At 30.9% G+C, this 14658-nt stretch overlaps 1 protein-coding gene across 1 annotated transcript; it reads left to right on the top strand.

The window, feature by feature from the left end:
- The first annotated feature begins 2059 nt into the window (after positions 1–2059).
- Positions 2060–4198, top strand: LOC108451082 (PTI1-like tyrosine-protein kinase At3g15890). The gene is made up of 4 exons (XM_053018674.1): positions 2060–2374; positions 2463–2616; positions 2705–2970; positions 3444–4198. Exons 1-4 carry the CDS (start codon positions 2142–2144, stop codon positions 4060–4062), a joined length of 1272 nt encoding a protein of 423 aa, XP_052874634.1. The 5' UTR covers positions 2060–2141; the 3' UTR covers positions 4063–4198.
- The last annotated feature ends 10460 nt before the right edge of the window (positions 4199–14658 follow it).

Genomic DNA, 14658 nt, shown 5'->3' with positions numbered 1-14658 from the left:
TTTCTCTACTTTGTTACTTGTTTTTCTTGCTATCTCCGGTTGCCTTCCTCCCAGCTATCACTGAGCACTATTAATTTCACATCACTCGTAATAAAATTAGTTTATAAAAAGAATTATTTTTAGATATTAGATATAAATTCATTATTTCAAAATTGAGGATAATACATGATTAAATGCTACCGTTTTTCTTATCAGATGTTGTGAGGGTGCTAATCCTCATGCGTAATAGTACTCTTGAGCTCAGTTTTTGTTTTATAGACCAAAAATGATCTTTTTTATAAATTTTAATTTCATTTTAAAATTATATTAAGGGGTATGTTCTTATGTGGCCAATCACACCAAATCAAAGAAGATTGGTAGCAGCCCTATATTTTTTAAAATTTGTCTAGCAAACCTAAAAATCATATTTAAATATATATTTTATAAATATAAAATTTTATAAAGATTATAATATATTTGGTGCAAATAAAGTATTGAATTACAAAATCTATAAATAAATTACAAAAATAATTTAAAAATAATTATAATATGAATCATAAATTTTAAATAAAATTATAAAATAATTTCAATATTATTTTAATTGATACGCATAATTAAACTTATGTATCGTGTGAATAAAATTATTTTATAATATAAAATAAAGATATTTTTAGGCTTTGTTTAAATTTATTTTTTATTTTTCATAAAAGTGAAAAAAGAATTTCTCGAATTCAAATCTTTTACACATCACCTGTGATTTAACCTATTAAATTTGATATTTTAAAATGATTTTAAAATACATTTTCTATTAAAAAATAAACAAAGAGATACCTCGCTTACTTTTAGTTGATTAATTGAAAATGACTTCTAATGCTATCATTTCTTAATTCAAAAGTTGTCAACATTTACTGTATAAAATATTTTAAAACGATTAAAATTATATACATCTATCGTATAAAATATTTTTAAAACTATTAAAATTATATATTTTCTGAAAAAAGAAACTAATTTTTGTTAATGGAAAAGTAGGTTTTCTTCTTAACCATTGATCGAATAGTTCCTGCCAATATTTCGAACCTAAAACTCGTCAATATCTACCGTAAATTGTTGTATTCCTATAAATATATAATTCTGATTTGGTCTGAAAGAATAGGCCATTGTCCAATTGACAAAATACATTAAGTAATACTAATTGATTAAAAACATTATGCGTCCAGTGATACCACTTTTGAACGGATTTATTACCTCTGATTGTCTTTGATTCAAACATAAGTACTTCAAGATGATCATACGGTTAAACATATTCTATTGTGATATATGATGAATTAAATCAACGCTCCAGAAATACTGACAACTGATATGTTAGGGTCACATTAGCTTTGAATGAGCCACTTTCCATCTAAACAAAACTACATGTCACCATGATTATCATATTAATTAGCAATTAAATAACCCAGCTGTATTATATCAGACAGGAAAAGAAGTTACATTATTTCATTAATTATTAAATTATAGCAGTTAGATTATTTCATTAATTATTAAATTATAAGTTCCTTTCATTATTTAATTAAAAAAGTTATATTTCGTGATTGTTTAATTAAAAGTTTTCATTTAAATTATTAGATTATTAAAAGGAATGTTATATAATTTTGTTTGTTTGTGCTCTCTGTATCAATTAAAAGCTTTTTTTTTCTCTTCTCTTTTACTTAATTATTTTTTTATAAAACAACTTTAAACGTTATGAATCTACGAATCAAAATTCAAGTGACTGTCAGATAAACTTGAATCTAAAGCATGTTCTTCTACTTGTTAATGAGGTATTGATCCTCCATATCAATAGTTAAATTGTCGCTTGAAGTTTACTAACGGATTTTTAAAAAGAAAGAAACTTACTGGTCCTATAACTTAAATAAAAACTTTTAAATAGTACAATGACTTAAATAAAAAATTTCAATAATTCAGTGATGAAATTATATTTTTTTAATTAAATGATCAAAATAAAACTTATCCATGGTAATTATCTCAAAAATATAAAAAAAAATCATGTATAAAAATGTCTAATGAGTGATAGAATAGTGTGATGTTTCCGATGGGAAAAATCGATAAACGAGTCAGGACAACAACAAAAACTCAATTAGCTGTTTAATTAACTTGTAATAGAAATGTATTCCTCATATTGTTTTCACAAGCCATTCCTAGGCTACCTTTTGTCCTCACTGCAAGCAGCTAGTATCTTCTTCAGAAATCTCCGATCCATAATTTATTGCTTGCTACTTTGTAATCTCAAGAACCAAACCTGTTTAATATATTTTCTTTTCTTATGTGTTAACATAGAAACTATGAATTGGAGACGTTTATGCTGTTGCATCTATCAAGAAAAAGAAGATGGGAACAAGTAGGCTTTTCTTGAGTTTAGACCACAAAAAGCATTTCTAGGGTTAATTTAGTATTGGTTTTTTGTAATTGTTTGGTTTTGCTTACAGGGAGAATAATAAGAGCAGGGATAACCTTTGGGAAATATACACTCTGAAGGAGATTTTGCATGCAACAAACAACTTCCACAACGATAACAAGATTGGCGAGGGCGGATTTGGAAGCGTATATTGGGGTCGTACAAGTAAAGGCGTCGAGGCAATTAATCTTACTTTTTTCCTTAAAATCTTTAGCTTCAAGTATATGCATATATAGTCTTGTGTGTTAATTGTATGTAGCGAACATGGTGTTGCAGATTGCAGTAAAACGACTCAAGGCGATGAGTGCGAAGGCAGAGATGGAGTTCGCTGTGGAAGTAGAGATTCTTGGGAGGGTTAGGCATAAGAATCTGTTAGGATTGAGAGGATTTTATGCCAGTAGGGAAGAAAGGTTAATAGTCTACGATTACATGCCCAACTATAGTTTAATCACTCATCTGCATGGCCAACTTGCCGCCGATTGCTTGCTGGATTGGCCGCGTAGAATGAGCATCGCTATCGGTGCAGCCGAAGGTCTTGGGTAAGTATACTTTCTTCATTCGCAATAAATACTTCAATTAGTAAATAAATCATCAACCAAAAGATTAGTCTTTACGGAAATAAAACCGATAAAAAGAAACCCTAATAATATAAAAAAAAAGGTTAAAGTATGTTGATGTGAAAAAAAAATTAAACTTGAGAAGTTTTAAAACATCACAAAGATTACATTGCTCATATTTACTTTTACATCAGTTTAAAACATGAGTTCAACCTTAATGTAGTTTAAAATTTTATTTGTTTACTTCAAAACTAAATAGATAAGGACTAAATTGCTATTTTTATAGTAGAGGAGCTAATTTTGCTATTTTTATAGTAGAGGAGCTAATTTACTCCTAAGCCAATAATACATGGACTTGGCAGGTAGTTTGACATGAGATTTTCCATATTATCTCAAATAATATTACTGTGAAACCGTCCAAATTTAATTCTGGTATTTTTAAATGTGTCCTTAAGGTACTTGCATCATGAGGCCAATCCTCATATAATACACAGAGATATAAAGGCCAGCAATGTTCTTTTAGATGCAAACTTCCAAGCAAAAGTTGCAGATTTTGGGTTTGCAAAGCTTATACCAGATGGCGTTACGCATATGACAACAAGGGTGAAGGGCACTCTCGGATATTTGGCACCTGAATATGCAATGTGGGGGAAAGTTTCCGAGAGTTGTGATGTTTATAGCTTCGGCATTTTACTTTTAGAGATCATTAGTGCGAAGAAACCATTGGAGAAACTCCCTGGTGGAGTGAAACGTGACATAGTGCAATGGATTACCCCATATGTTCAAAAGGGTGCATTTGACCGTATTGTAGATCCCAGGTTGAAGGGGAAATTTGATCGTGCTGAGCTTAAATCTGCAGTCATGGTAGCGTTGAAATGCACTGACAGCAACCCGGAGAATCGACCTAGCATTTTGGAAGTAGTGGAGTGGCTGAAGGGTAGTGTTGGGAGAAGAAGGAAAGAGATGACTAATATTGAACACATGCTTGAGGAAGATGGAGATAAAGAAACGGATACTGATTTGGAAGGTTTTAGAATGCCAAAATCTGAAGTAAGGCGGAAATGGGCACGTTAAAAGGGAAGAAAAAAGAAAAAAGGATAGAAAAAACCTTTGAATGTTTAATTCATTTGTTTCTTTCTTTTGTGTATAATTTGTAAGAAAACGTTGTTTCATTGGGAGCTCCAAATATCGATTTCGAAATTGATCCAAATCTTTTATTACTTAACTTATATTTCAATAGATGCTTGATGGGTTTGTTAACAATTAATGAAGGGGAAGATCGCATTTATGAATTTATATTGGCTTTCATTTGAAAGTTGTATTAGATGCGTTTGACATGGTTGTATTCTTCTTTCTTTCTTTCTTTTTATTTTTTTTTCTCATATATATTCAAACAAATCATATTTCATACTAATGTTAAAATATATGGAACAAATATTAGGATGGTTTTCATATAAATATATAAAACTACAAAGAAAAAATTCCAATTGAGTACAACAAGAAGAATCAAGCCAGGAAACTACAGAAGTTTCGAATAATAAAGCAAAAATTGGTTGATTTTAGGGTAAATTAATTAGTGAAGTAATTTTTAAGACGCTTAATTGTTTACATCATATAATATTTACATTTTATTTTGGTCACATAACTTTTAAGTCACTTTCATTGTGGTCACCCAAATAAATATTTTTTAAGTATCGATCGGGTAAAAAATAAGATTGAAAGTGAAAAACTGTAAAAACTAAAATAATGCATTAAAAATTATCTAATTTTACTTGTTTATCCCATTGCCAAAAAGTTCTAATTTCTTCTTTTCTTTTTTAATATTGAAATTTTAAATTTCAAAATATCAAAATTAATTAAATAAATTATTGAAATTTTTTATCACTTGATAGTATCACTAACTTGTTACTATTATATTAAAATTAATTAAATTAATTGATTTAATCACCTTCTAAAATTTTAAATTTTATTTTATATTTTCAAATTAAAATAAACTCAAATAACTCATCTTTAATAATTGTCAATGAAACACAAATTCCTTTCGACTATATGATATTGAATCTTCCATACTAAGCTAAAAGAAAAAATAAAATAAAATAAAATCCTTACAATTAATTAAATTAATTAATTTTATCTTCTATGTCAAACAAAACTCATAATTTTTTCATAAATTCGTTACCCCAATGAAAAACAAGAAATTAATTTGATTAATTGTAACGATTTTATTCCTTTGCTTTTAGTTTAGTAAGGAAGATTCAAGATTATATAATTAAAAGAATTTTAAGTTTTGTGGAAACTTATTAAATATGAGTTGTTTGAGTTGGTTTCATTAATGATAATTTGAAAACATAAAATAAAAATTTAAAATTTAGAATAAATTAATTAATTTAAATATTAGGGTCCGTTTGTTTACATGTAAAAGATTTTATGAAAAATATTTTACGAAAAATATTTTCTACATTTCCTTAAGTTTGTTTAATGAAAACAACTTGATCAATGAAAAATAACTTATAGGTCAACGTAAAATAAACCATTTTTCCTGTAAAATGACTTGCCCTTTTGAAAAACGTAAGTCATTTTCCGGAAAAGAACTCCTCTATAGGTAATTTTATTTTTATACAAAAATTAACTTAAATCAAGCTTAATATTATTATATTAATAGTAAATTTTATTTTTATATTTAAAATATTTGAAATATTAATATAAAATATTATATTTTTCAATATTATTAAACATACTAATGCGATTTCCCGAGACTTGGAAAGTTCAAAAAATTGCTTGAAGGAAAGATCGTCTTGAAATAGGTTCAAAGGATGGTGGAAACCGCAACCTAAAACACTTGAATGTTTTAAAGAACCGGAGTTATATTCGAACTCAACCCACTTAAATTTGACAAATGCTCGAATCTTAATATAAGGATGTTGCCACTCTTCGAGGTGGAAATCGAAGTGATAAGATAGGTGAACGCCACAAACTCGAAAGAAGTTTGATTAGTTCAATAAGTTCAATCTAGAACCGAAGAGAGAAATATCTCACAAAGATGTTTACATTCGAAAAATTGTCTAACTCCAAATGTCCTTTTTTACAAAGCTATTTTTCTAGAATGACTACTCAAATTCGGCATAATAATGTTGATACTAGCACTTAAAACGTTCACATACAAGCATAAACTTGTTCACACTCTAGGAATTAAATTCGGTTCAGGCTTGGTGCATGCTTGGCCGAATGGTGATGTTGCTTCACTAGGTGCATTCATGCTTTCTTAGCTTTTAAGTATTTCCTTGTACATGAATGAGTAGCCTTTGATCTTCCCAAAATCCACCATGGCCGAATGTAAATGCATGGCTCACGCATCTCTCTTAAATACGAATTTATGAGCATGCTGGTTCAAAGAAGGTGACATACTTCTAGAATCTTCTTCCTCCACCATCCAAGCACCTTCAGTTATGGCCATGTATCCTTCCTCGTTAAGGTAAGCTTGGGGACATGCACTAGATTTGATGGTTGACTTCTTGAATATTCTAGTTGATTCCTGATGCATGGATTCGACAATGAATGGTCAAACTTGACCCTACGAATAGTCACCTACATCACATATAAATAGACAACAATTCCGCAAAATCCCATTGCACAATTCCGAATGATACACGTTCATTCGCATAAATGAATTAAAACATGTGATGCACACACACACACTCATACGCACATTTTATGTACATACAAGACTCACACACACATATATGCAATACTTAAGATCAATGATATAATTATGACAGAAAACAACAACATAAAATTCACAAGCACTCCATGCACATATAATATGGACACATGACTCAACTCAACTCAACTCAGGCATAAACATAAATAACTCATGCAAAATATTAAACATAATGCAAGATAAAATCTGTAGCATTGAGATTAAAAAAAAAAAAACACAAACTTCTTAAAATAGTCTTTAAGATAAAAAAAAAAAAAGAAAAGTCTTTGAATTGGCATGATTAAATCAATCGAGCCCTTTAAAGAATTCAACCAAAATTTGAATTATTTGGATTCACATGGGAGTTGGGCTCAACCCAACTTGGTCATGACCAGTTTGGACTTAATTCCAACATATTCGCATAAGCCCACTAAGGCTGTAACACCCCGTACCCAAGTCCGTTACCGGAGTCAAACACAAGGTGCACACAAACTTGACTTAATCATTTTCACAGTCCATTTAAAATTTTCCAGACAAGCTGGTTACTGCGTCACTGTCGCCTTAAAAATCATATCTTGAGTTTCAAAGCTCAAAAATCAGTTTCGTAATTTTTCCCTGAAATTAGACTCATATGTCCATCCACAAATTTTTTTCTAGAATTTTTGGTCAGGCCAATTAGTACAGTTTATTAGTTAAAGTCTCCCCTGTTACAGGGATCGACTACACTGACCTTCGCGCATTACGACTTGGATATCTCCCTGTACAGGGCTTCAATACTGATTCCGCTTCTTTCTATAGAAACTAGACTCAAATAAGAATCTATACATATATGGCATGACTCCTAATTATCTCTGGTTAATTTACAATGAATTTCCAAAGTCAGAATAGGGGATCCAGAAACCGTTCTGGCCCTGTTTCACGAGAACTTTAATATCTCTTAACATATAACTCATATGACCGTTTCGTTTCTTCCTTATGAAAGTAGATTCATCAAGGTTCATTTACATAATTTATTCACTATTTAATTCCATTCCTACTATTTTTAGTGATTTTTCACATCCACATCACTGCTGCTGTCAGCATCTGTTTTCAAGGTAACCTTTACCTACTTCATAATTTCTTTGATTCAACTAGCCCTTTTAGCATACATGGCACAAAGAATGATCATGATTAACCATTCCAATGGCTAATCGTTTCCAAACATTTTCATACCTCTTAATGAACAACATACAAAATGATTATGATACCATGCCAAAGTGTATATAAGCCATTTTCGCATGGCTATCCAAATTTATACAAAATCAAAGGGGTCTATGACCAACAAACGAAAGAGTAGTCCTATACATGCCATTTCAAAGTTCAACCAAAATTTGTACCAAAAAGGGGGCTTTGATAGTGTGGATGACTTCGACTTTGATGATCCCGAATCCGATAGCTAACGAGCAAAATCTATAAAACAGAGAGCCAAAGCAACGGGGTAAGCATTTTAATGCTTAGTAAGTCTCAAGTAATGAAATCAGCTTTGACTAAAGTATTACATTCACATAGCTAAATGAATCACTTTATTAATACACATTCTCATAATCATACTTACTTCACACTTCATCAACATATACACACAAGGTATCAACCTATCTAAGAGCCGAAAGTTCGTTAGTCGATTGAACGAATACTATTTCAAACGGATCGACTTTTCCGATGCACATGTAAACATACCTTATCGTATGGGCTTTTCGAGCGTATTAATTGAATTTATTACAGCACCAAAATGCTCACCTTCAAACCGAGTCTCTTCGGAATTTAGCCGGATATAACCACAAGCACAATTGCCTTCGGGTCTTAACCCGAATTTGGTAACTTGCACAAATGCCTTCGGGTCTTAGCTCGGATATAACAACTCGCACGAATGCCTTCGGGTCTTAGCCCGGATATAATCACTAGCATAAATGCCTTCGGGACTTAGCCCGGGTATCATTCAAATGCTCATGTACACATATATCAATAATCACGACACATCCATATTTCATTCTCGTTACTAAGGCTCAAACACAAAATATTTATCAAACCTTTCCAATTTCGGCTCAATAGCCACACACAAAGAGCATGATTTCAATTGACTTTATAACTTAGTCCCTACGCACATTCGGCTGTCCGCCGAATATGACAAATCATTTCAATATAATTCAAGTAGGGTCATTACTCAAGACTTACCTCGGATGTTGTCGAACGATTTCGACGGCTATTCGATCACTTTTTCCTTTCCTTATCCAACTGTGGTCCTCTAAGCTCTTGAGCTAATTCACACAAATTTAACTTATTAAAATCTCATTATGATAGCTTATGGCCGAATATGAAAAGGAGTTTAAATGGTCATATGGCCATCCTTTAGCTCAAATACACAATGGTCATGCACAATTTTTAATCACAACAAGCAATTCAATACAATTCATTCAAACATCAAAGTGAAGCTCAAGGTACTTAGCCCTTATATACATTAGACATTAGAGTCACATGTGTACGAAATCACGAATCAAATTCAACACATTAGTTAGTACTCTCCTTAGCCGAATTTTCCAAGCCAAGAATAGGGATCAATATGCTTGCCTCTAACCGAATGCATGCACACCAACCCCCCCTTCATGTGGCTGAATATGCATGTCCATGTTGAGGCCAATTATACGCTTAATACCACACAAAAATAGCATACATTTTACTAACTAACGCATTCCATATTGTAACTCAATACGCATCCATCATTTATTTCATAACCGAAACATCATCATATGCAAATATATACCTTGAGATAGTATATATGTCATACCAATACATCATGTGCAACATATATACATGTAGGTGCAAGGGCGAATCTCAAGTTGATTATAACTATCTCATATATTTTCATCATGGCGAATGCTCCTTCCACACCATTTACCTTCACAAAGCATGAATTTCATCATCCAACTTACAAGCTTACAATCTCATGAAGTTTAACCTCATAGTATCTATCAAACTCTCACTCATTAGCTTCTATCATAATCTCCAACAACACCACATAAACATATACTTCGTGGGTCTATGGTAGAACCAAGAAAGGAACTCATAGATATCAAGATGTAAGCAACTAGCATTATTTATCTAAGTTTAGCATAAAACACAACCATCACGCTTATTAATCTTTTATAGCCGAAAACCATACTCACCCCACAAATCAAATTTCAACATGGTTTACAAAAATCACTTAATATCTCATCAACACAACATCAACATACCTTAACTTAGATGCAAATATGGCCGAATATCTTCAACCTTTCTCCTTTCAAACCGGCCAAGAAGAACCAGAGGATGAAGCTTTTCTTTTCTCTTTGTATTTTCTTCCTAGTTTTGGCTCAAAGAAAGGATGAACAAATTTTTTTCTTTCTTTCTCTTCCACTCACGGCAATGGGGGGAATCACACACCTTCTCTCTTTTTTTTTTCATTTCTTTATTCCTCACCTTAGTTTAATTTTTCCTCCCATATTGCACCAACAAAACATGTCTATGACATGTTTTGCCCATCCTCCCTTGTCATGGCCGGCCACCACTTATAAAAAAGAGGGGTATTTGACATGCAAGACCATTGTTTTGCATGCATGCTTTAATTAGTCATCACACATTTCCTATCCTACTTTCAAAGTTTACTACTAGGTCCTTTTAGTGAAATTACATTTATAACCCTAAATCAAATCATCAAAAATGTCACACACGAATTAACACATATCATAGGCATCAAAATGAATATTAAATTATTTTTATGCCTCGGTTTTGTGGTCCCGAAACCACATTCCGACTAGGGTCGTTTTAAGGCTGTCACAAAGGCCCTCCTTGTGATAGCCCTAATTTGACCTTAGACGGAATGCGGTTTCGGGACCACAAAACCGAGTCAAAAGTGATTTTAAAAAAAAAATGCATATCTTTATGTGTGGAAGTGCATGTGTGAAAATTTGAGATTGTTAATTTAGTCTCATGAATGTGAATTTCATTTGATTGACTTAGTTGAGAACTTAAGAAAATATGATAGGTGAATATGTAAGGACCAAATAGTATTAAAATAGGAAAGTTTGGGTTTGCATGTCAAAATGCCAAGTTTATACAAAGTGGCCGGCCAAGTAAGGATTTTCTCCACTAAGTTTATATTATTTATAATTAAATATTGGTAAGTAATTTAAAATAGATGAAAAATAAAGATTAATAAAAGAGAAAATAGAAGAGGGGTGTTCATCTTCTTCTCCACCTTGCCAAAACCAAACAAAAAGGAAGGAAATAGGGAAGTTTTCATTAAGGTAATTCGCAACCCTTTTTTATTGGAGGTAAGTTTTGAAATGTTGGTTTTAACTTCCTTTGTATGTTGAGCTAATTGTTAAAATGCATTTCGCAATGTCATGAAAAATCAAACTTTTATGGTGGTTTGGGCATTAAGCCTTATATCAAGAGGTTAGGAGTAGAGGTCTGTTTCATGTTGTATTGAATAAGTAGAGATTATTATGAGGTTGAAATTTGTGGAATTTTAGTTAAGTAATGCTTGGTACATTCGGCCATATGGGTTAATGGAATGTTTATTTTATTTGTTAATTTCTTTTATGAGAAATGGGTAATTGTTAAAGCCGAATGAGTTAGGATGGATAGGAGAGTACAAAATTTATATTATGTGATAATTTAAGTAGTTGATGAGACATGGAAGAAGGAATAAATTGATATTCTTATGTTTTGAGAGTGAAAGGTCTAATGAAGATATAGTAAATTTAAATGCATATTTTAGTTTAAATGTTAAGTAGAATTTGGTTAAAATATCTTGATATATGTGTGTTTGCCGATTATTTTGTTTATCAAGATAATTGAGTGACCAAATTTTTGTATTTGAAATTTTGTTTGATTAATTAAAATGGGCATTAAGATGTCGAATTCATGAAATTAGAAGTTTATGAGCTTGATAGATTTTAAATGATTGCTAACCGAAAATGAACTTAGCTACTAAAATATGAAAACGTGAGTTACCGAAGTTGATCTTGTAATGTGTCGAATTATTAGAATAGATGAAAAGTATGTTTGGATATGCATTAAGTTTAAAAGTTAAATTTTAAATTTATGTATGGGCAAATACCGAATCTCTGTGTGTGTGACTATGAGAAAGAAGTATAAATTAGGGTTATGATGATTGAGTTATTTTATTTGCTTAGCTGGAGTTGAAGTTCAAGATCAGAGGGAACCAAGTTCGTTCAAAGGGAAAGCGAAAGCGGTGGAGTAGCCGATCGGAGTTGTTCATCCAATTAAAAAGGTAAGTCCTTAGGAAAATTAAGTTAGATAAGATATCATAGTATGTATGAGTTATTGGGAATAGAATGTGAAATTTTTTATCAATCTATGTCAATGGGATGATTAAAGGTAAGAAAATACAGCACTATGTGTGCTAGATTATGTGGCACTATGTGTGCGAGAAAACATTGCACTATGTGTGCGAATAAGTAAGAGCACTATGTGTGCGGGCTTTCAAATCGAGCACTAAGTGTGCAATGTTGATTATGGAGTATTATTTGTGGAAATCTAAAATGCACTTGGAAATTTAATTGGAAATTTGATTGATAGATGGAGTGACTTGGCATGTATAGGATAGAAATTTCTGGGAGTTTTGCTATTTTGGTATAATTGTATATAAAGCCATACGAATATGGCTAAAGTTCTATGTATGAAATTAAAAATGTTTGGTTACAAATCTCAAAACGTAAATTAACTTGATTTAGAACTGCATAATTGTGATAGGATTGAATCATATATTTTTACATTATGTACGTGTATTTGGTCAATAGGGGATAAATCATTAAACCAATGTAGGGTTTTAATCTGTAATATTATTCATTAGATTTAAGGTTTCACTATTAAATATTTTTTATTATTATTTTTATCTTAAGTGTTCTATTGAAGAGTTGAGCAGGTTCTGTTATATGACCCTATTTTAGTAATTGACTCGGATGTTGGGGTGTTACACTCCTTGTAGCTTGGACTTAGCATCACATCACATACAAATTAATTATTTTAATAAATTATTTAATATTTCAATTTTATTTTAATAATAAATTTTAAAATAATAATTTCAAATAATATTCTTCACATATTTTGAAAATATTCAAAAGTAATATTTTAATAATAAATATTTTGAACAATAATAAATATATTAATAATAAATGTTCTATAGTATAAAAGTTAAAATATGTCATAAGTCTATGTACTATTCACAAATTTACAATTTTGCCTCTGTACTTTTATTTTCAAGAATTTAGTCTCTACTTTTCAGATTTGAAAATCGAGTCAAATTTTTAACATTATTAAACTTTTTTTCAATTTTGTTGATGTCATATTTAAAAAAAATACTCACTTGGTAGTCATGTAACTAAAAATAACGTCAGTAATGTACTTGAATTTAACAAAATATTTTTAATATATGCAAAAACAATGTAAAATATAAATTTATAAATATAAAATAAACTCAATTAAATAATGAAAAGATAATAAAATCTCAAATGTGTTTGTTTCATTGAAAACAACTTTTATGAAATATTTTAAAGAAATCTGTCAAACAACAAAAAATATTTTACATAGATTCGTCCAAACACTAGAAAATATTAACTTTTCTAGGAAAGTAAGTTATTTTCTAGAAATCATTTTTCGGAAGCCATTTTCAGTGAAACAAACAGACCCTTATAGTAACAAATTGGTTGACATTATCAAGAGAAAAAAATTCAACAATTTATTTATTTTATTTAGATGTTTTGAAATTTAAAATGTCAATATTAAAAAATAGAATTTTTGGCAACAAGATAAATAAGTACAATTTGATGATTTTTGTCTATTATTTTAATTCCTACCACCTTTTCACAGTAGTTCTTGATTTTTTTTTAACATCAATCAGTACTTAAAAAATTATTTTTTTGGCGGTCAAAATGAAAGCGACTTAGAAGTTGAGTGACCAAAATGAAAGTGTTAACATGATGTGACAAGTACAGTTAACTGTCGTTAGAGATTCAATACTTAGGTGACTAAAATGATAGCGCCCTAAAAGCTAGGTGACGAGATTACAAGGATTTCATTTTGGGGGACCAAAATGAAAATGCCCTAAAATTGGATGACCAACTAGGTAATTTAACCTTAATTTTATTGATGCATTCAATCGCCTATTTGTACAAGAATATGTCAAAGCAAATAAATAATAATCCTAAGATAATAATAATGTAACACCCCTAACCCGTATCAATCGCCAGAATAGGGTTACGAGGCATTACCGAACAATACATCACATTCTCATACATATATGCATTTAATATTATATACTATTCACAAACATTCACAATGCCCCTTAAAAGATCTACAAGACCTTAAATCATGCTTAGAAGTGGTTCAGGACTAAACCGATCACATATAAAAATTTCTGAATACTTAGAAAAATTTTCATGAAATCACAGATCACACGCTCGTGTGAACAGGCCTTATGCCTCACACGACTACCAGACACGCCCATGTCACAGGTTGTGTGAAAACAGGGCATAATACTGACTTGTACCACACGGCCGAGGACACGCTCGTGTGCCAGGCCGTGTGAAATCTAAGTGTAACATCCCGAAATAGGGCCTAGACGGAATAGTGGTTTTGGGACCACAAATCCGACGTTGAAATATTTATTTTATGATTATTATGAGGCCTAAAATATGAAAATATGCATGTGTTAAAGTTTCATGAAGAAATTATATGAGTAAGGCGTCCAATTAGAAAATAAGAACCAAATTGAATAAATTACAAAACTTGGATTCTAGAAGCAATTTGCATGAAATTGCTTTAGATTGTTAATTAGAAGGTCTTAAAGAGCAATTTTCCCAATTTTTAAGTTTTTGGACAAAAATGGGCATGCATGGAAAATTTTGGAAGTTTAGTAAGGAGGGGCATTTTGG

Source organism: Gossypium arboreum, chromosome 9 (assembly GCF_025698485.1).
Source record: "Gossypium arboreum isolate Shixiya-1 chromosome 9, ASM2569848v2, whole genome shotgun sequence".
Taxonomy (NCBI): Eukaryota; Viridiplantae; Streptophyta; class Magnoliopsida; order Malvales; family Malvaceae; genus Gossypium; species Gossypium arboreum.
Note: the sequence above shows the minus strand (reverse complement) of the source record. Positions and strands in the feature narration are given on the sequence as shown.

What these genes read in the sequence shown, in the direction of transcription:
- LOC108451082 (XM_053018674.1), top strand. Translation starts at nt 2,142, where the DNA reads ATGTATTCCTCATATTGTTTTCACAAGCCATTCCTAGGCTACCTTTTG. An exon ending in GAAAAAGAAGATGGGAACAA is followed by an intron (nt 2,375 to 2,462) that starts GTAGGCTTTTCT and finishes TTTTGCTTACAG; the next exon opens with GGAGAATAATAAGAGCAGGG. An exon ending in GGTGCAGCCGAAGGTCTTGG is followed by an intron (nt 2,971 to 3,443) that starts GTAAGTATACTT and finishes TGTGTCCTTAAG; the next exon opens with GTACTTGCATCATGAGGCCA.